Source organism: Echiichthys vipera, assembly GCF_963691815.1.
Source record: "Echiichthys vipera genome assembly, chromosome: 5".
NCBI lineage: Eukaryota > Metazoa > Chordata > Actinopteri > Perciformes > Trachinidae > Echiichthys > Echiichthys vipera.
Genome location: NC_139830.1, coordinates 28,725,640 through 28,749,475, shown reverse-complemented (window position 1 = coordinate 28,749,475; position 23,836 = coordinate 28,725,640). Strand labels below are relative to the sequence as shown.

At 40.1% G+C, this 23,836-nt stretch overlaps 1 protein-coding gene across 1 annotated transcript in view; it reads left to right on the top strand.

Annotated features, from left to right (window-relative positions):
- snx19b (sorting nexin 19b) overlaps positions 1-16,484 on the top strand; it is a gene marked incomplete at its 5' end in the record, with an annotated part of 62,051 nt that extends 45,567 nt beyond the window's left edge. The window contains 3 exon segments of the mRNA XM_083913823.1: positions 7,175-7,359; positions 7,664-7,751; positions 11,585-16,484. Coding sequence (XP_083769949.1) covers positions 7,175-7,359; positions 7,664-7,751; positions 11,585-11,708 — 397 coding nt within the window. The 3' untranslated portion in view covers positions 11,709-16,484.
- Positions 16,485-23,836: the final 7,352 nt, after the last annotated feature.

Sequence of the window (23,836 nt, the reverse complement as noted above, 5' to 3'; positions counted from 1 at the left end):
TTAATTATAACTGAAGTGTGAAGCTAGAATAGGACACTCTGTTTTTAACTAGTGTGTTGTTTTCTTTCTTCTGGAACATAGTGCTTGATTCCTGCCATAAACAAGGACGAACATCACAGGAAAACACACTTTTTTTTCTCCTTCAATTTCTTGAAGACATTTTATGGTTTCCACATATAACCACACCGAAAAAGATGGTCCCCATTTGTTAGGCAACAATTGCTGGACAGGAATGCTGCTTTTTTTTTTTGTGATGTTGACGATTTTTACTGATGACACTTATTTGGAGTGTTCAAGGCTTTGAAGTGAATTAATGGGTGCATTTTAAGGCAGTCTGACATAGAGCTGAGTCTGTTTGACGCTCCTTCCTGTTAAAAGGAATTTTTTTGTTGCCACTGTGCACAAGATTGCTGGATATTGCAACTTGCTGCTGCTCATGGCTCTCTGTAAATCATGGCTTTAATAGGATATAGGCTTAGCAATGTGTATCAGAATTAGAATCAGAAATACTTTAATAAACCCAGGGGGAAATTATTCATAGTACTGTGTACATTAAAGTACTGTGTTCATTAAAATAGCCTTGGAATTGTTTTGGGGTATTTGTGTTTTTGTCCCTCTCACAATGTGTTTTCATGTTTCAAGTTAATTGTGAAATTTTGGTCACCTAGTATGTCTTGTTCAGCGTTTGGTTGCACCTTGCTAACCAAGCTAGCCAGTTAGCACTAGCTGGTTATTTAAGAGAAAATTAGCAGATGTTAAACCGGCTCTGTGCCGCAATACATGCAGTGCCAGTGCCAGGGCCAGGAGCATTCCTGCCAACCTGCCGGCAAAAGTCTACTGGACGACTCACATCAGCCGATTGAAAATCGGCAGTTTTCAGTGTGAAATTATTTTGAATTAGCAGTCTTTCAGCTTCATCAAATATTAGGTAGCTTCACAGCCAGCAGTGATGTTATCTTTCTTCTAGATGAATGAGGCGCTAACATTACCAGAGCCAACACAAACCCATTGAATGGAAATGTGTATTGTAAATGAACTGTGTCAAAACCAGTGTGCTGTAGTCCGAAAAGCTGCTACTCATCAACTTCTAACCTCCAATGACAACTTACAGACAGTGCATTAAATGTGTCACTGACTCCAAATTAATATTTGCTTCCCTTCTCTTGCTCATATAGCCACCCAACCTTTCCACTCTGATTGCCAATTAGGCAAGGTCTTTTTCCAGCTAGCATATGCTATAAGAGATTTAAAAAATATATATATATATTTTTTTTTTTTAATGTAGTGTCAGTAGAAATCACATTGCAAACTACACTACTCAAAAAATGAAAGGAACATATTTGTAGAATGGTATACCCGGCATTTGGACCATACTGAGGTTACCAGAGCAGTTTAGTACTGGAGTATGGTGAAGGGGTTTGGGAGGTAGCTGGTTGGTTTGATGGGTCTCCAAGTGCGGCCAACTTACTATAGAGACATTTAGGGCTGCAACTAACGATTATTTTCATTGGCCATTAATCTGCAGCCATTTTCTCGTTAAATCGCTTTGTTTTTTGGTCTATAAAGTGTCAGAAAATGGCGATAAATCAGTGTTTCCCAAAGCCCAAGATGACGTCATCAAATGTCTTGTTTTATACACAACAATGTGCTCACACAAACCTTAACTATCTATTAATATACAGTGGTATGCAAAAGTTTAGGCACCCCTCTAAGATTCCATGATAATTTGCTCTAACTTTATAAGAGAAGATCACAGCAACAAGATTTGATTTCCTACAGAGATGTAGACATTTCAGTATTCTCCAGACCAAAATTCTTAGAGTAGCATTACATAGTTTTATTATGATAAAATAAAATGTAAAAAATGGTATGTGCAAAAGTTTGGGCACCCTTTTAATCGCATTCATTTCAAGACCTGTAGAGATTCATAGCTGACAGGTTGCAGCACAAAATTGCTTGAAATAGCTCATGAGACCTTCAATTACAAAGACAGGTGGAACTAATCATGAATAAGACTATTTAACAGAGGTAATTGCTGGCTGTGCTCGTCCTAGGTTCTTTCTTAGAGTGTGGGGGCAACATGAGGGCATCTAAACAACTCTCCACGGACCTAAAAACAAAGATAATTCATTATCATGAATTAGGAGAAGGGTACAAGAAATTATCAAGAAGGTTTGGACTGTCTGTCTCCACAGTCAGAAATGTTGTGCAGAAATGGAAGGCCACAGGAACAGTCCTTGTGAAGGAAAGATGTGGTAGGCCAAGAAAAATACAAGAAAGGCACAGGCGAAGGATGGTTAGAACGGTCACAGACAAGCCACAGACCACATCCAGAGAACTACAAGAACACCTGGCTACTGATGGTGTAGTTGTTCATCGTTCCACAATCCAGCGTACTTTGCACCAGGAAAAGTTGAGGGCCACATGAATTCCTCTCAGTATCAGCAGATTCTTGACAAGAATGTTCAAGAATCTGTCACAAAGTTGAAGCTACGCCGGGGTTGAATTTTTCAGCAGGACAATAATCCTAAGCACTGTTCAAAATCCACCAAGGAATTCATGCAGATGCACAAGTACAATCTTCTGGAATGGCCATCCCAGTACCCAGACCTTAATATCATTGAAAATGTATGGATTGATTTGAAGCAGGCTGTGTACGCACGGAGGCCAAGAAACCTGACTGTGCTGGAGGCCTTTTGTAAGGAGGAAAGGGCCAAAATACCACCTGCCAGACTTCAGGGACTTGTCTGTGGCTATAGGAGGCGTCTACAGGCTGTTCTAGCAGCAAAAGGAGGCTCTACTAAATATTAATGGAATTATTTCTTTGGGGTTTAAATGCACATAAAAAATATTCTGTTGGACCAATAAAAATGGTTTCACTACTGAGATGTTTCTGTTTCCATGAGGTATAACATATGTTAAAATGAAGTTGCTGCTTCAAAAGCTCACTAAGTGACAAACGGATGTAATGATTTTCCTAAGGGGTGTCCAAACTTTTGCATACGACTGTAGTTTTAGTGTGAAGTGTGCATTGCCTTTATATTTTCAAACCTGCACTGTTGACATCCATGTTTACCATCTTGCGGCCTTCTTCTTCCCTGTCTGTGCTGGCACATTGCTGTTGTCATGTTACTTCCACCTGTCAATCAGTGGATTAGTGAGAAACTACTGGCTGGAATGTGCAGCCCGTCACTCGTGTGTGTGTGTGTGTGTGTGTGTGCATCTGCATCCTCATGCTCACGAGACAAACTAAACAGGGACCCCCTCATTACAAAACTGCTCCATTGTGCTACCAAAGGTTAAAAACTCCACAGGATACCTTTTAAAGACCCTTAATGTGTGTCAATGTTCCTTGCCAGTCATTGTACAATAACCTTTTATTTGAGCGTGATTCTCGACCTTTGAAACTGCAGCTGACAAAACACTCTCAACTCAAGGTCCACTAACTTGCTTGCTGTGGAACATTTGTTTTGGATTTACTGTTGTATGGCTAATGAGTAAACTGAAATCTGGTGAGGATTGTGTGATAGGGTCAAGTGAGTTAAAACTGTTTTGTAAACTAAATGTGTTTGCATCAAAGAGGATGAATACATGCCATCTGTGGGGTAGGATCTTTTAGGCTAGGGTTAGACTGGTTGCAGTGATGTGTAAGACAGCTACTGTTCAACACGTCCAGCTCTAAATCTCTTTCTTTTACCATGATAATAAGGCAACCATTGCACTGCGCAAAACCAAGAAGGAGAATGCTCTCAAATGCATGATGTCTTTATATTTGTTTACAACTACATACGGGAAAATGGTTCTCTTTCTTATTTATGTTTGTTTACAACTATATTTTCTACCACTTGCCTGCCACTGTAGAAAAGTTTTGCTTCCTCTATGTCTCCCAGTCAAAATCTAAAACGTCAAAATTAATGTGTGGCAGTCGCCTCAAGCCCTTTAGGAACGCTAAACATTTTTTTCTCCTGCAGCAGTATGTAACCATCAAGAGTTTTAATCGTTTACAGTTGTATCACTAAAGTGACTGTGGAATTCCTGACAAACTGTAAATTAGTCCAAATAATGTCTCAGTGCTCCAGCTCTTTATTGTGTCTAGCTGTCAGTCTCCATATATTCCTGTTTGCAGAGGCCGGTCATAACTCTGTGTGATTTAGTGAGTTTGTCTCTGACTGGTATGACAACTTCATTGTCCACCTGCCAAGCTTTAACCAGCCTTTACCAAAATACACTCATGTTACTGGGGTTGAAGCTTGACTTCAGTGTTAAGGACACTTTACATGCTCGCACAATTTGCAATATTATCTGTGCATATGTGAGTGTAGAATTTACCTTTAAATCCTAGTCCTGATTTTCCACTCGCCAACAGATTTTGGGCTCCCCAGCAAAACTCTAAGGACGCACTCACACTGTCCTTCCGCACCGCGACCTGGGCTTTAGGGTACTTGTCCCCCCTCCCTCTTCCCCCGCGCCCCAGCCACCTTTGTACTCACACTGTCAGGGCCTCGGCCAATACTTCTTGCTGTCCATACGCCATCACGCCGTCACACGTCACACGCATTGATCGCGTGTGTGTGGCTTTGTTTACAAATCTTTCCACAGACCTCTGAGTTTTTGTGCGTCTTGTCGACTGTTTTTGAATATTTTCATCCGAACAAAATCTGCAGTAAACACTCCACCTCCGCATCACACCAACGTGAACCTTTCACCGCCATTGTTGTTGTTGTTAAATGTCCACGCATGGTCCGTCCTTCTATTTACTATGTCCGAACAGGCGCACATAACGCTACCGCCGTAGGGCTCGTGCTCGTACTTGTGCGCACGCTCGTGCTCGTACATGTGCAAACGGCTCCGCTAAAGCCCACATCTTTCAAGCGGGCCGTGGTCGGCTGTTATGCGCGGAACGGGTGCACTCACACTGCTTAAAGGTACTAGGCTTTAGCTGAAAAACCGGTGTTGGCCCGGGACAGAACGACAGTGTGAGTGCGCAAATCACCATTGGCTTGGCGCTCGCAAATCTGTGATATGTGGGAACTTATCAAAGGTGCTCTGCAGACAAGTTCCAGATATCTAGCATGCTAAATATCTGGACCTCTCTGGAAGTCCAAGAGCAAATGAGAGCGCAAAAAACAGTTAGATGGGAAACCCGGGCAAAGGGGTCGCCTGTTGCAATAGAGACTTATGTATGTGTTGCATTTGGAACACGGCCCAGTTGTTGTTGCACAGAGATAAAACGGTATATAATATATATTATAAAGACGTGTGGAAACAGGTTATTTTGTTAACATGTATGCTAGCAACACCCCCTAACCCTGAACATTATTTTCTTTCATTTCCTTGTTTTATTGCCATAAATCAGAACATAGACAACTTGGGGTGCTTTTTTCTGGTATACATCTGTTTTTGGATATAGACTTATCATGTGTATCAATAAAGTATTTCACATTCTGATTTACCATCAGTTTATTAAGGATTTGGCATATCTAGTGCTGTTATGGAAGACAAAATAATAAAAACGTTTAAAATGGTGAAAACCAAAAAACTGTGGCTGGCACAACTTGCCCATCCATAGCTTCTCTAAGTGCAGCTCAGCAGTGTGGTAACTGGCCAGAACAAGCTAATGAAATTACTTTATTAGGGGCCACATGCAGTGAGCATAAGAAGCAGAACATTAGGCCCAGAGGGAGGTTCCTGGTTCTTTTTAACAGAACTCTGAGGTTTTGAACAACGTTGCATAACAGCATCTGCATTGTGTTATACTTTTAGGGTCTGTTAGTCCTGGAAACTCACAATATCTGAAATGATCTTATTCAAGGTCTTGCACACCACCGTTTTGTTTATGCTTAGTTGCAATGTTTTCATTTAGAATACTTCCATTTAGCTAGCATCTCCCACAGCTTAACGCTCCTGACCTGTACAATGCTTGAATACTTGAGCTACATTGAGATGTTGCTTTTAGCTTTTACTTGGTGCTTTAAATAACCTTCTTGTCCAGTCTGGATGGCGACTGGCTGTGTTTTCACCCCTCAGATGGTAAATCTTGGCGTGAAAAAGGTCAGGTCAGAACGAAAGTGTCAACGTCCCCCAGCTAACCTGAGCCTATTGAATTTACTTATCACAAGACCTTAAATCCAGCAGTTATGTGGATGACAGGAGGGAAATGGGCTCAGTTTTAGATCACTTCCAGTGTGAGACTGTGCCAGGTCGGACTCCTCTGCTGCACAAATCCGCGTGGGAATGCAACGAGGCGTGAGTTACATTTAAGGGGATTGTCTGGTCTAAGGCCAGGATCATTCAGTACTGGTCTGGTCAGGCATGATGAAAAGGTCACAGCACATGGACTGCTTTGTATGACCTTTAAGTCAGGAGGTTAACCAACTGTTGCCAAGGTCATTGTACCTTGCTATAAGATAACTTTTATGGAAAGTGGTGGTGACATTTGCTTGTCCATGCTATGACCATGTGACTACCCATATATATATGTGTACATGTATTTATCTATTATTATTATTTTCCTGTCAGTCTGTTTTATTCATTTGCAGTATTGCCTAAAATTAAATGACCTAATTTGCATTCTGTTTATTTTTTAGCGCTTCATCCTAGCTTTCTCTATTTATTTTTGTTCTGGGTCCAGATTTTGGTTTTACTTGCATGATTTTATTTTTATGCTTATTAAATGAGCATTGCTGGAGGGTGGCCAAGGCCTAAGATTTCATTGCCAACAACTACTTCCTGAACCATTAACCTCCAAAGTTCCTGATGCAACACAGCTAATAAGCTATGATAGCTACCTCCATTTTGCACTCCGGCTCTCTGTCCCTTTCAGGTCACTACTGTCAAGATGGCTTGCTATTACCCCCGTGGGTGTAAATTTGTGGGTTGAATGGACCTCACCCCTGCTAGCAAAATCCACCGATAGTGTCAATACTATTGAAATCATTTGAGTTTGCAGCTAAGTTTTATTGATTTAAATGCTGATGTGATCAAGCCTCAAGAGGGGATTGTTTCAGTCCACCAAAAGCACAAAAATACAACACAAATGTCTTAAAATGAAAAAAAAAACAGTTGTGAGAGGGACATTATAGAAAATGCAGACCTCTTGGTCAGAGACCAGTTAGAGACTCGACTCATCAACTGTCCTAACTTAAAACCACTGTTGTGTGTTTGCAAATTTCAGCTGGCTGAATGTGAGCGTAGCCAACCTGACATGCACTGCGTACTGGGTGGCGTACCTGCAGGTCATCCAGGAGTCCGTGTGGCCAGGAGGAGCTCTGCCTACGGCCCCTAGACTTGAACGCAGCCAGCAGCAGAAGGACAACACCAAGCAACAAGCCTTACACTCTCTGATGAGACTTCTACCAGGTTCATGTACACGCAGGCAAAATGTTACAATGTGGAGCCAAAAATGTATGTTAGTGCCAGGCCAATACATACTTTTTTGGGGTTATGTGAAAAACCAATACCAGCCAATATATATTGTTCAGATTTCATGCTCTCTAATATCAGCCTCAAAATTCCAATATCAGTCAGGCCCTAGTGTAAATTATGTTTTAACTCTAGCAATAAAATTATGCCTCAACTTCCAAATATGAGAGAGGGATAGACACAACAAACAGCTGCTTACGTTGTGTTCTATAATTCTGTGTCTTTGTCTTTGTGTCTCTAGAGCTGGTCTCAGACATGTTGGGCTCAGACAAGTACAAACTCAGCTGGCAGACTGCACTGGACTCTCTTCAAGACCCCTATATTAACAGGTGAATATTCACAATACACTCAGTGACCAATGTATTACATTGACTTGCACTTTTTGGTGTAAGCACTCCGCCTTTAGGGCACCAGTGCATTGGGAAAGTATGGAGAAGAGGAAAAAAAACACTTGGTGATTCCTTTGCACCCCTTCTTCTCAGATTCTTATCCTAGTTGAAACTCAGACGTGATACACACTGACTGATAAATGTCTGTGAATCTACATAGAAATCATAGAGACAATAGGTTTTTTATAAGCTCAGATCTTTCCAGACTGGAAAGATCTGAGCTTAACCAGTAGTTGTTGTCTGTCCATACATGGTTGCAGTATAAAAAGGAAGTGCTCATAGCTATTCGGCATAACTTTCCATGATGCAGATTCTCCAAACTGTTAACAAATACAGGCAAAAACATTGGTCCCATTGGACCTGTAGTTCCTGAAAAGAAGCAGAAAAGGAACAAAACAATAAAAGTGACAAAATCCATTGACAGAAGCCATTTCTATCAATACATTTTTACCCGTACTAGTGGCGTGGCTCAAGGGACAGTCCAGACTGAAATATCTCAAATACAGGATGTATAACCATAAAAAGACATATTTAGTCCCCAGAGGATGAATCCAGTGCTTTGGACATCCTCTGACCTTAAACTCAGTGCCATCATCTGGTCACATTTTAATTTGTGTTATTAACTTGTGGTTTATGACCAAAAATCTGCAAAACTATCCCATTAACCTCTGCTGTACAGCTGTGCACATTTTTAGCATGCTAACCCCCGAAATACACATATGCAAGCGGGAGCTAAACACATGCATCACATGGAGAGACGACAGAGTGGGGCTGTCTGTGGAATGGGCGCTCTGAGCAGCTGGGGGTTTGGGGCCTTGCTCAATGGAACCCCAGCAGTGCCCATGAGGTGAACTGACAACTCTTCAGTTACCAGTTCACCTCCATACTTGGTCCGTATGCGTGACTTGAACTGACAACCCTCCGGTTCCCAAGCCAAGTTTGGCCAAATTTGGTGCACAAATTCATGTTCCCATCAGGCTGACTCAAAATAACTTGGATCCTTTGACTTTTCATCCAGCTTTAGCATGGCTGTATGGTCTTGTTTTGACATTGATATGTCTGATACTCACCTCTATTTATCAGATATTTATTTGGTTTTCTATTTCACTCTATTTGTAGCAAACGCTATGCAATGTAGTAAAATGATCTGAAGGGGTGTTTCTTTTGGAAATAGCACATCCAGCAACAATAAAGACAATGCACCATTCACTGTACTCACAGGTCATGTCCAATCTGACGTTAAAAGAGTACCTGATAATCCTCCTGAATGTGCCTGCATGCTCTGTATACTCGGGTGCAGCCACATGGTTTGCTCCTTGGAGCTGCTGGCTGTCGTTAACAAGCAGAGGTGTCTAATCAAGTGAGCAGGGAGTGGACGTGCTCACTTCCACACAGACACATGAGAGAAGCTCGCCTGCAGTCAGTGGACTCATTTCAACAGGCATTTGATTAAACAGCTGGAGAGGTATAAAAAGGTTTAGAGATGGAGAAACAAACAGGTTGAAATCAGTCAGCTCCACCTCATGTGGTGTCTGGATTTGCTATACAGAGTCTGAGACAGACATCAGGGTGCAATCTACTAAACCAAATATTGAAAATTCTTGAATTTCCTGTTTTAATTTGTGAAAGACTTCATTTGCATCTTGGATTTGATTAAGGCTTTTCTTGCATGGTTACTGAATGGAGATGGATGAAGAGCTCTTCAGGAATTCTTACTGGTTTCCATTTGGTAATGATGGAGCTCAATGTACTCCCGGGTAATGTCCGGAGCTGAGCATTCTGTCTGAATTCTGTGTGAGAACCTCCTGACCCTTATGACGTTATTTTTGTCCCGACATTGACTGTGAATCCTGTCACCTTAAATAGACATTAGCTGATGTCTCAGTGATGATGCTCGTCCACTGAAGAAGAGCAGGATGCTCTAAACTTTAATATATGTTTGCAGGAGCCTTATCTAGTGATCTTCGTCCATAGAGGATCATAATATGACATCTTACTACATATGACAACGACTTACTTTTTTTTTCTTCAAATTTTTTATTGATTTTTGCAGACCTTAACACAGAAACAAGTAAAACCCATTTACAGTACATCTGCTTTAAGGTGAAGAAAAAAAAGAAAACCACAGACAAAAAAACCACAACATGAATCCTGCTATCCCCCCCAACAACCCACATCAGACAAGGTCATAATAAAAAGAAAAAACAAGTAACCGAATAACGTGTAACAAAAGTAGATAAAGTAAGGAAAAGTTAAAAAAAAAAAGAAAAAAAAAAAGAGAGAAAAACACACTAAAACTAATAGCAAAAAAATAATTACTGTAATTCAAGAAAGAGAAAGACAACAAAAAATAAATAAATAAATGGGAGGGGGGGGGTGTGTCTCTCCTTCAAGCACTAGGAAGTGTCCTCAGCATCGACAAGAATAACAGTGATTCTATTGCTAATAAAAGCAGCAGTGGGTCCAAATTTGTGTTGAGAGCCTGTTTGAGGGTTTGGAATATATTGGCCCAAAATTCAGCAAGCTTCAGGCACGTCCAGAACATGTGTGTGTGGTCGGCTGGGGACTGCTTACAGCGGTTACAAGCATCACTGTGACTAGGGTATATCTTAGCCAGTTTAACGTTGGTGAATGGGCTCTATGGAGCACCTTCCACTGAAACAGGCCGTGCCTGGCACCAATCGAAGATGAGTGGACCAGTTTCAGAATGTCCCTCCACTGGTCATCGACAACAACTTACTTAAGTGAAACAGCAAACTGGAGAAAAGTGTGGGACTTAATACTTACTAAATCTGTGCAATTAAAACATAAATACTCTAGTAAAGACTTTAGTAATGTATAAAGATGTTGCCATGAAACATCTGTTGGGCCATCTTATCAAAAGTAATCAACTATGTTAACAGGAACTCACAGTAGCCTCACAAGTGGTAGCCAAACTCAAACAAGTAGTTGCATGCGGCCAGATGATATCTAAAACTGTGTGCCAATGTTTTGTGAATATAGATATTGTTTTTTTTTTTTAATTTAGATCTGCGTACATGCAGAGATATCTGTTTTTATCGTTAGTAGTGTTCAGTTTAGAGTGCAAGAGAAATATTGACTAAACTAACCTAGCTAAGGGTACTTGGCAGTAAATATTAGTAAGTTAATATTTTTGTGACGACTCCATATTAAAAACATACATTTGGAAAAGGCAAATTTCGAATTTACCAATTTTTCTTTCACATAATTAAAGGGATGAAAGGGTTACTGGTTTAACCATAAACTGTATTAAAATTCCTGAGGGTTAGTATTACTAAAACCAATTGATCAAACCATCTTTGATCACTGAGCTTTGAAAACTCACTGTTTCCTTTATATTGGTGCTAATAAAGCTAAGAGCTAACAGAGCTCTTTCTTCAACCTTTTATGTGTTTATATTAGGCCATGGTATTATTTTAAGTTTTATGCAAACAAAAAGTGCATAATGCGGTAACTTGCTTTCTGGTATTCATTATAAATCACTTTTATATTGACATTTTAACAATACTGCTGTTCCATCTCTACATGATTAATAAACAGCATTTTAGTGTCATGTAATGCTGGTATTTAACTCTACCCTAACAGGTTTTTACAAGAGGGTTGTTATTCACTATGTTTTTCATAACAACTAAGACTAAGTCCAACCAAGGGGCCTCACATGGGCTATGTTAGCATAGCATCTCCTCTCCCCGTCTCATTCACGTTAAGTCAGGAAAGAAAAGATGCTGACTGCTGCTCCTGTGTTCCCTTAGACATCTGGTCTACTGCATATTTGATCTTCTGCTGGAGTTCCTGGTTCCTGAAATGCCTGAGGAGGACTTCCAGAGGAGCTTGTTGCGTACCCTCTCCAGGAACCCAGAGAAGCTGCTGGCATGAGGAGAAACCCTTCAGGAACACCTGCAAACCCTGTTTTAGTTTCCATCCTCCTAACTGATCATTGACCACTGATGAGTTGCTGTAAAGCAGTGTGACTGCGAGGCTGCTCCTATTCTGGTATACCAGTGCTCTGTGATGAGTTAAGGTGAATTTTTCGGGTGAGACTGAATATTCTCTGTCCCCACTTTAAACTCTGAGGTCCCTCAGGTCTGTCTTTAATTAGGTGTTGACATATGAGGCTCCTGAACATTGTGTCCTGTATATACACACACTTTAACACAAACTACATTTGAAGCAGCTTTGATTACATGAGCACCTGGTTTGTGTTTGATCTTAGAACGTGTCTGAAGTGCCGATCACATCTAAACGTGGCAAAGCCCTCTCCGATCTCAGCATCAGGCCTCTTCCTGCTTGCTAAACCCCCCGCTTTGACTAAACTCACTTCAGATGGTCTTCGCAGTCTGCCCTTATCCCCTTTTGCATTTTCTGGGTAGAAAAACCCCACACCTGTTGCTCTAATCTGGAGAAGCAGGATTTGCTTTTTCCCTCACCTTAAATCTCAGAATGCTCTATTGGGATTTAGCATCACTGTTTCTATTCTCTGTTGACCCATTCTTCAATATCCCACTGGCTCTGTGTCGAGTCACACATGTGATTCTGACATAACGTGAGCTATACTGCCTAAAGCTGAGCCTTCCTGAGGGATCACATATCTAGCAGTGTTTTTTTCTTAACCTGCAAATGTCCAGGTGTAGGAACAGTACATCCTGTAATGTGGTGTGGTGAAGCGTTGGCCATAAGATATTTTACTGGCCTCAGAGATGCGTCACTGTTCCTTTAACAGGTCCCTTGGAGAATTATCTGTGCAGTTAATGTCTAAATCATATAAGGGCTGGCCTCCACAAAAAACAGGTATATGAAGGATTTAGGAATTGTTGGTTCAGGTCCATTTAATAAGGTGGACCTTATTATAAGCTGCTGGAGTCTCACTCCCTTTTACTGGCATCTATCTGTGCTATCCAGTCTGAAACATCTGCCTCCACACAAAAACATTAGAATTGAATTTGTGTTGATCACAGCGTTAAAGCATTAGGTTAAAAAAAACAGAAGCAACATCCTGTTCCTCTGGAAAATCCACAGTTGTCAATAGAACTACTTTTGCGGAGAAAGTAGTCCCTATGAAAACTGCTCACTGTGGAATATTTTTTTCTCATGTCACTGTAGGCAAAATAAGTAAGAGAAATACTTACATTGATGATTGTCTCTGTGCTTGATTTTTTTTAAAAATAGCTTTAATTGAATTGTCAATCATGGAGCTACTGATACAAATAACTTCAACCTGATGGAGGCTCTGTTGGTTAAAACCAGCTGGTGATTAACAAAGTAACTTCCAGCCTGACAGTTCCAGGCAGCCCCCCCAACTCTGTACTTACCTCAAAACGTACAATGTGATCATTCAGTGAATTCTTGTGACCTGATAAGCTGAGTTACACACGTTCTGATGTGTATATATCCAGTCATTTATTCCAGAACTCCAACTTTGCTGCCGTAGTGCCATGTGGGGTTGGGTGATTGGCGATATATCCGTCTCACTGAGACACACAAGTTTTCTTATTTTACAATTTAAGTCTATTTTTTTGGCATTGAGTTTAAATTTAAACGTTTTAACCGTTTCTGCATTGATCAGCTCCCAGTCTGAGGGTGAGATGTGTCTGTGTCACTATGGGCTGGGTGGGGAAATGCTGCGGATCTGTCTGACTCTGCTTAGCAGCGGCTTGTTCTTTCAAGGCAGACAATGAAATTAGCAACAAAAAAAAGATAACTATAGCCCACAAAAAATGCTGATGTACCTAGGTATTTTCGTCCAATCACCAAACCCTAGTACCATGTAGTCATGAAGTAATAACTGTGTTCAGTCACCTTAGAAACCATCTGAAGAGAGTTTTATGGGTCTCACCACACAGTCTGCTGTCATTTTATACATTTCAATGAAGGTTTTTGCACTTTGGAAAGTCTAAGCATTTAGGCCTTCATAGTGGTAACAAAACAAATAAAAATCAGTGCGTCTTTCCCAGTTAAATGAAGACAATGAACAGAAAACACTTGTAATTTACTGAAAATATCCAAAGTATTTTATAACACAGATGGTCCTCATACAGTATCTCTATCACAGTGTAACCCTAATGTCTTAACACAGACGGTCTTAAATTACTGTGTAGTTAATCTTCATTTGCAGCTGGCCACAATGACGATGTCATCCACAGTAAAAAAGAGTTTCTCAAACTCTTCTGGCAACAAATTCAGGTTCCATAATGATACGACTACAATTTAGAGAAGTTATGTGAATCTTCCTACTGCGTACTTGGAGTATGGAGTTTAAATGGGTTCTATTGTGATTCAGATATTCAAGATTCTTTCATTTAAAATGCATCCAATATAAAATATCTGCATATTCAGTTAGATCCTGGAGGATTCTGATGCCAGGTTTGACAAAAAAAAAGATAATGTTACAATCATTCCAGTGTGTTGCACTCATATTCCAGTTTAGTGGTTTCATCCTTGTCTTAAAGTCCCCCATTCCATTGTGTTAACTTGTGTTTCAGTCTATTTATTAACCTATTTATTTGCTTGATTTACTAATTTATGTCTTTTTCAAGATGCTCGTGCTGATAAAGAGGAGCATCCTCGCTTATGAAGTGCTATTAACTGGATTTTGCCTTACAAGGTGATTTGATGAAGTTCTGTCTGCCTGTCCTGCAGTAAAGCAGCTGCAGTGTAGCCACTGACCCTGCCTTAGTAGAACATAAGCAGCTTTCTGGAATGAAACTGTTTTTTTATTGTGTCAAATTGTGCCGAATGTCGAGGTTACAGTTGTGAAGAGATTTGCTTTTGCTTTGCCTGTACTGATGAAGGAATTCCATGTATGTTACCATGTGAAACGTAAAAACAAAACAATACAACACAGCACGTTATGTTTATCTTTCCTCACATGTATACTGTTACCTACTGCTGCATATGGCTGCCACCATGACACAACACATGTTTGCTCAGTATATCATTAGAGGAACATTTTCTTGCTTTAACTTTTTCATGCTATCAGAAGATATTTTACGTTCTAAGGATCATAATGAAATCATTTTTTTTTCTTGTCACTTTGACCTGATTATTATGTCACAAAACTACACAAAAATCTCATTAAAACAAGAAATGTTGGTATTTTTCTTACAATAACAAGATCCACTCAATGCCTAAAGAGAGGACAGTAAAGTCTACAGTAGTTAGAAATAGTGTGTGAGTGGTTTAAAGTGGATTCTTTTATTTGGTGCTTGGGATGAGACATGGCTGTAGATACATCCATCCAGCCTCCTTTACCTATATCTGTTTATTGTGTGCAGGATGGTGGCCTACACTGAGTAAAAATTCACCATCAGTCTTTCACACACTTTAAACGTACTCACATTCACATCTACACAGGTGGTTTTAACCACAGCTCACATCAGAGGTACTTTCATTAATAGCCAGGATTCCATCCAAAAGTTGCCCCAAGTATAACCACATTTTCAGAAAATCTGTGAAAGAAAAGACAAATGTATGCGTGGTTTCATTCTCTACTGCTGTGTGGATATTAGGAGTTGGTTTATCAGTCAATAACAATAAACCATTGCAGGAGAAGAGGGTGCAACAAGATGGTGCAATTAAAAGAACACCAATAAAATCGCACTTGTTGGTAAAACAATGAGAAAACATGATGAAGTATGTTTTGATTACCTATGTATTTATTTTAATAAGGTTTTGGCCATTATCTGGTCTCTTCAGCAGATATGTAAGTCCCAGGCTTCGTGTCGCCTACGTCATGGTTTATTTTCTATGCACTATGTGTATTTTGCTTTTATTCATAGACTTTTTTTGCAATATTTTGAGGGTTGTTTTCTTCTCTTTTTTGACATTTCCACCATTTTTTTAATTCTCAAATTGAAAATGTGAATGCAACAACTGGATGGAAGCGCACCTGGTATAACTTGGCTTCTACATATCTGCAAACTCTCTCATTTTCTAACGTTTCTATCTTAATCTGTGATTCTGTGCGAGGTTTTCTTACTTCTGGAAATTAGGCATAGATGTACTAAACTGTGAAATCACGTCTACATCAGTTATGTTGCATGAATGGTCAAGGCTACAGTATCTCTTTGGGCACTGAGTGGACCTTTTTCACAAAAAAGCAACTTATCATGTTATAATGAGAAACATTTCTTGTTTTAATGAGACGTGTTGGTTTTGTGTGTGTTGATCTCTGAAAACTATCTTGTAACATTAACAGATCTCTTTAAAACAAGAGATGATTGTCCTTATGACAAAAAACTGATTATGTTTTTGTAATTGTGGCAGCAATATGTTCCCGTACTTATCTGCTTCAATCAGTAGTAGATGTTTGATGTTACATTATTCCTGGGAAAGGATGCACAGTGCTGTTGGTTTTTGGAGCCTCAATTATTTATGCCAAATGTTAATTAGAGCAGGCCGTGCTTTATAGACCGTGACAATATCGGCGTTAATGCTTTATCTGTTCTGGAGAAGTAGATGACATTGTGCAGGTCCACCGTTGACTGTAATCTTGTTCTCTATCACTGTTGCACTCTTTTTCACCCTTTTGTCTTCTGGTATTTATCTACACTGTCCCTTGTAAACGTGTGGAGTTGTGCATGTGAACGCTGTGGATCTGTCTCCATTTGCTAGCACAGATTGTGTCACAGTCTTTTAAACATTTACTGGGTGTTCCTGAGCATATTTGCAAAAACAATAAAGTTACCAAACATGAGTTATTAAATCTTCAACTGTTGTTCACGCTCATTATTCTCTTGGCTTGAGGTGGGCGATGTATTTTACAAGACGCTGGTGAGCCGCTTGGTTATCTTTTATGAGATTTGACTTTAAATGTATCCCAGGCATGTGTTAACTGTTCAGCAGAAAGTCTCTTCAAGGCCATTTCTGCATTCTGTATTAGACATGTGTACCATTTGTATGGACCTTTATATGCCCCATCAGCATTTGCTGTAGCCGCCAGACTCGTGGTTCACATCCAACAACAACAAAGCACCTTTTAATATCAAATAATAAAGATCAGACCCATTCCTTGGAACAATTTCTGTTAAGCTCCACTTATCTAACAACAAAGAAGAAGTCGGGAGTTGTTGGAGGGCAGTCCTGAGAAACCCTCTTATCGGATTGTGAGCAACACTTTCATTATCCCAGCACTGACGGATAACACATTGATACACGCGGCAAACATCTACATCACTTTTGATAGTATTCTTGAGGCTCTTGGGCCTGAATATGATGTTCGAGGTGTGGGAACCCTGACAGTCTCTGCTGAAGTCTCACTGTCTGGGACCTCAGTCCCACAGTTTCCATTTCAAGATCTGTTTTTGTTTTTATTTTCTAGTGGACTAAACTCTCACTCAAGGTTCACTTCATTGCTCGTTCTAGGGGTTTGAGAGGTTTTGATCATATTACATGGTCTTCATCATTAGATGGAATTTGCTCAGTTTTCAAGGAACTGTACCTGTGTATCTGTCAACCTTATCACACAATAATGGAACAGTAGCAGGTCTGAATATCTACAGCTCCACAACTAGTGAGCAGTTACTTCATATGCTGAGGACCTTGTCATGAGGCCAAAAGCTCCACAACAAACAAGTAAGTTGACTGTTTGTCAACTGCTCTTTTCACAAATTGTAGTTTGATATTTGTTTAGGAATTGAATTGAATGAATGAAGGCAATTATTATGCATGCGTGCAGGTGACAGATGTGGCCTGAGGCATAATGTTGTTGGATTGTCCGTCTGTCCCATTCTTCTGAACACCATATCTCAGGAACCAGTGGAGGGATTTCCTTTATTATTTATAATATTATTACTATTATATACAGCATATATTATAATTAAGCACAAATGTCTACTTGTACTCCAGGATGATATGATTAGATTTCGGAGGTCAAAGGTCAAGATCACACCTCCGCCCTATTCTTGCCTTCTTTTCCATGCTTTCGAGACAAAATTAGCAAACTCTTTAAAAAAGTAAAGTTGAACAAACCATTCACAACAGTCTATTTCGCTGGCACGGTGGTGTGTTGGTTAGCACTGTCGCCTCAAAGCAAGAAGGTTTCTGGTTTGGATCCCGGCTCACCCTGGGGGTATCGGCTCCGGGACCCTGGGGGTCGTTCCAGCCCCCCGTGACACCGATAGGGACAAGCGGATGAAGATGGATGGGTGGATGAAAACAGTCCATTTCCTAGAAGAGTAGTTTCTTCTTCTACCAATGATTTAATTGTCTGATAAATCAACCATTCCCAGAGTGATGTCATCAAATGTCTTATTTTGTGCAACCAACAGTTCAAAACCCCAAGAGGTTTGCTTTACAATTATGTAAAGCAGCGAATCCTCACATATGGAAAGTTACCAGCAAATGTTTGGGATTTAGAGCTGTGGCTCTGGGGATGGCAGTGTCAGTGTGGTCCGCCCCTTTAGTCCAGACTGAAATGTCACAACAACTATTAATAACTAACAAAGATTACCGTCAGATGTGGTGCACAAATACTTATGACATTCCCATCAACCTCAGCTGTAATTGTATTGTAAATGTTAGCATTCTGACATGCTAAACTAAGATGATGAACATGGCGAACATACCTGCTTAACATCAGCATGTTTGCATCGTCATTGTGAGCATGTTAGCATTCTGGCATTACCTTGAAGCAATGCTGTGCCTACAGGAAGTACAGCCTCACGGTGATGCATGTAAACTTTGAGTCTTATTCCTCTTGATTGACTTCATTTGTTTTAACACTGGAGTTATTCTGGTCAAGAATCTAAGGATTTTATCGTCTTGTGATCTGATGCAGTAATTATATGTTAGTAAGTAGTCCTCATGGTTTAGAGAACAAAGTGCTAAAAACAGCAGCGGTGCCAGTAAAAGCCTCTGTGTGGAGGATGAGCCTCAATTCCTGGAAGGCTATTCAGAGAGCTGTGTGCTACTGATCTGGGGTCTGTGAGTGAGGTGTGACCACAGAGCAATAGTGATAACTATTAAGGCATATCCAAGCAGTGGCGTGCACAGACTTTTTGAAGGGGTGAAAAGGAAAAAAAGGGCACATATAGCGCGTCCTCGCCACTGAATAAGGCACTCTAGCACACGTTTTGGCTCTTACGGGACACTTTAGCACACGTTTAGTCTCCTACGGGACACTTCAGCACATGTTTAGTCTCCTACAGGACACTTTAGCACACGTTTAGGCTCCTGCAGGACACTTTAGCACACGTTTAGTCTCCTGCAGGACTCTTTAGCCCACGTTTTGGCTCCTACAGGACACTTTAGCACACATTATGGCTTCCAAGAAGTCATTTTAATGTGCTTTTTGGCTGCCATGGAGGCACTTTTGCACGCGTTTGGGAAATTTGGCCACGGCAGTGCACACCAGTACTGTTAAACACTTTTATAATCTTGTCTTCTGTTATGTCCCAAAACAAGTATTCTGTCTTTTTCTGCATTTTTATGGAGGAAAAGCCCACCAAAAAAGTATTACCTGACACTAAAGTCTAAAATGAAATGTTACTTTGGAGGTTTTGCAGATCACCATTCAGTAGCTTCTGAGAACTTCTGGGATATGTAACTGCCTCTAAAGGAAGAAATACTGTAATTATGTATAAATTAATAAATGCAATGTCAAATAAAAATAAAATGTAATTACAAGACTCCCAGGCTGTTTTAGTGTGATTGTGGTTAAGGAGGTGCCTCAGGTCATCCTGGATGACACAGACTATGGGACTTCAACGTCTCCTCCTTCATGTGCACTGTGAAGACATTCACAGGGACAGAGCATGAGGAAGGAGACGGATGTGCATCACTTCTGGATCACTGGAAAGTTGCTCTGCATTCACTTTGCGTGGTGCGCCCTCACAGTGGCGCTGGCAGGATGCCCTCTGCTGAGTGCTCTTTGTGTTTTAGGACAGTGTTTGGGTAGAAGCCAGGACTACCACCATCCCACCCACATGACCAGACCGACTCACTGCGTCACTGTAGCAACTGCACCCAGAGGAGGAGGAGGGGGGGGGGGGGGGGGGGGCAGTACTGCTGCTGACATATTCTAGAGAAAGTCAGAGGTTGCTATGGTGACAAACATCCCAGTTTAGCTTCTTTATTAGGCGACTAATACCTTCCTGTAAGTGATCATGTAAGAAGAGCATTCATTTTAATTAAGATGTATTAACAGGCTTTGGCTACACTGATTTGTATGCAGTCATCAGCCTGGGAAGAGAATTGGAGAGCTGAAATTAAACTGACAAACAAATGAAATGACTTCCTAACATGTGACACGAAAATATTGGGCGTCGTGCAGCAAGATTCTCTTAAATTTCTGTTAGGAGAAAAAACAAGAGAAGTTAACTCCAGATGCACTTATCGACTTAACTATCCAAATCAGCTCTTGGTGTGCTGACTGATGAATCCAGATTGATCCTAATTGTTTATTACCATACGGTAAACAACATGAGAAATGTCAGCAACAAAAGGCTGTAAGAGGAAGAACTTCAGCAGCGGTGGAATGAACATGTTAAATCAACTTAAAGTAAACGTCTCAGCACTGGCATTATAGGAAAATCAAAAACATATATTAAAAAAACATAATAATCTTATTTATAATAATCTAAATTTGATCAGGTGATATTCATGATATGATTTATTTTTTATGTTCCTCAAATTTATCCCAGAGTTATGTACACAACAATTACAAGTCATTGGCATCAAAAAAAGATTTTGGCCGCCCTCCAACAATGCTCATGAATGTATTCAAAAAAACAGAATCAAAGGGCTAAATTTAAACATAGTCAAATAAAGATAAAGTTACATAAGTTTTGTGTTGACTGTGTTTGCAAATGAATAAACTAAAAGTAAACAAAATGTAAGCACTTATGTAGTAAATGTATATGTATTGTAAGAAGTAATAAATATACTTTATATAAAGAGAAGTGTAAACAGTTTCTATGAACATAAGTATAGAAGGTAAAGTGTCATTGAATGTGTAATGGAAAAGGGAGGAGCTTAAACGTATGTTTTGGGTTGGTAAACAATCAGTGGACTGTAAAAACCTAATGTGTTTTCTTGCGTCTTCTCAACCACTCATCAAATGTTCTCGTACATCAGACAACCCCAAAACTAAGAAAACTTTGGTGAATCCCAGAAACCAATGGGCACTAACAAAATAAGCATGAATCGTGGATTCGAACAAAAATCAGAGACATTTGTTCATATATGGCTTCTAGCATGAGGCCTTGAGTTATTTTTGACCTTGGAGTTGAGCATTTGACCTCAAGGCCTATTTAGTACTTGCTCTGGAGCTTGTGAATATGTCACACACTTTTTGAAACTGAAAGTGCCCTGAAGAAACTTGAAAGTCTGCATATGACAAGGGGACAATTATACGAGCTCGTGAAGATCAAGTGTGACAGGATTGAACGCTGCAGAAGCTCTAGATGATTTTCTCAATAGTCAGCGTGAGCTACAACCTGTGTATTTAGCACCACAAATGAGAACAATCAAACATGAATCCCTCGAAAAGCACTAAAATGGCATAAACAAACAACACGTAGTGGTGTCATGACATAGTTCTATCTTTTTCCACACCACAGAGCTAATCAGCCCTGTTTGCTGCAGCACCCACACGCCCTCCTGACTGGCAGCCAGCAGCCACAGTTTTTGTGGGCAGTAAATGAATTAAAAGTTTAGTTTCACATCAGCATCAGTCTGCAGCTTGGCCTGATTTACATGGAAACCACATGTTCTTCGTCCTCGACAGGTTACGCAATCCCCTCTCATCACCTCCCCTACACGCAGACTTTAGTCTCTGGTTGTTTTCCACTTTCGTTCCCTGTCTAACTCTTGTTTTCTTTTCTATCTTACATAATAAAATGCAGACACACACACACACACAGGCCTGGCCTGCAGCTCTGAGGACATACATGTTTGAGCTGACTGCCCTTCAAAGAACCAAACCTGAGACACAAACCCAGAAGGTATTTGCACTGACCTCCAACAGTTTCATCTATTTTTCTTATGACCTGCCTTTCAAAATATGCCACTATAGGAGACATTTAGAGTTGTCGCTTTGGCAGCTTCATTATGGTTTTAACATCTTGAAACAAAAAAACAACAACAAAACGTTACAAACATCCTCTTGGGTAACTGTGGCCAACCATAAGAAACAGTTCAACAGAGTGTGGTCTCCTTTTCAAAATCAACATGTACAAGGTAATAAAATCACTTTATGCAAATTCTCACACACGGAGATAAACAAGGACAAATAGAGGAACTTTTCGTGCATTCTTCAGTGATGTTGAGAGCCGCCTTCTTCTCTGCCAAGGCGAAAAGAAATCTACGTTAGAAGCTTTTTCTTTTAACACCATGTGTAACACTGATGGTAATTCTCCAAATATCATCTGTCCTGAAGACAAAATAATGATAAGAGTCATCTCACCTGCTTTAATGACATGCAGATATCACCTTTTTATGATTCAATAAGGACAATGAAATGAAGAAATCTACTATCAAAAGTTAAGTAAAACCAGACCGGTGTCACTGTGCTACACTACAGCGCCCTCTATTGGCTCATAGGCAAGACCACTTTACTTTTATAGCAGCTTTCAAACAGAAACGATTCAAAGTGCTTTGCTTTAGTGGAAGGAATGCATTAGAATTAAGCATACATATCTATAAATACAGTATATATGTATAAGACATCTTATACTGCAGGTGACTTACAGGTAGGCTTTTGTTTTCATTTTTATTTTATTACTCCATATTACTGTATTTAATACTACTTTCATCCATTTTTCACTTGGAGATGTGTATTATAATGATTATTATCGTCATGAAAAAGAATCCAGAATATTGTGAATTACATTTGTATCTCTTACTTCACTTCTCTCATGCAAAATGTCAACCCAAGAGTGCGGTCTATTGATTTCATGGCATTTCAGGGAACATGTGAGATGTGTGAGTCCTTCACCTCCAGGGGGCAACACAAGCAAACTGCTGATTTAAAGTCCATTTTTAGAGAGACCACAGGGAGGCACTACATGTACATGGAAACCTAACAGGGATCCACCTGTTGCAAGTCTGAAAAGGAGGCTGTGGAAGGAAAGATGAAGCAGAGTCAGCTCAGGGGGCTGTCTGTTAAGGGATAAACATGTACTTGTACTTCTTTTGTCCATAGTGGTGCTGTATCACTGCACTTTCAAAGTTTAGAAGTTTTGCTGAAGAAATGCATCTGTTTAAATGTGATAGGTCAAACGATAAGGTACTAAATTATGTAAATGAATGATGACCTTTAGTCAGATTAGGGAAGATGGAGGAAAAAAAGAGAAGAGAAGGGAAGAGCAACAACAACTGGAGGGGGTTAATTCCCAATCCAGCCAGTTGTTTGCTTGTAACCAGCTCCCCGCCTCGCTGTCGCAATGCAGCCAAACCGCTGAGCAGTCAAAACAACGTCCACAGCTGTATCTGTAACCAGGATCCTCCTCTGCTTAATTAATTTCCCCCACATTTATAATTGGCTTGTGCTGTATTTGTTATTGTCTCACCACCGAACCGTGTGAGACTGGGGAAATCAGCCTCCATTTGTCAAACCACACTAAACTTGTATAAATGTGGACTTTATAAGTGCTGCCTGTGCTGGATGCTGTCATTAGGACTTTGTTACAGACAGTGAGGTCATGGTGAATACATAGGTGGGGAAACAATGACACCTTAGCAGTGTGCTTCATTACTCAGTCCATACTGACACAAATATGAATAAATATCCGTAGCATTTCTACAACAATATTCATTTAGGCTGTTTTCCCTTCAACACACCCCTTATGTTTAAGAGGCAAATACAGTCCTTTTTAGCTTTTTCTTTCTTTTCATTTTCTCTCTTGGAAAAATGTCAAACTTTTCTTTAGTCGGCAGGTATGGTTGGCAATATTTTTATTTTTATTTAAGCTAACAATTGCAGATGTTACTGTAGAGGATTTAAGTACTGGGCTGGAGTCAGGAGGCAATTAGCTATTAGTGTAGCTTAAAATAAAGATTTGTATTAG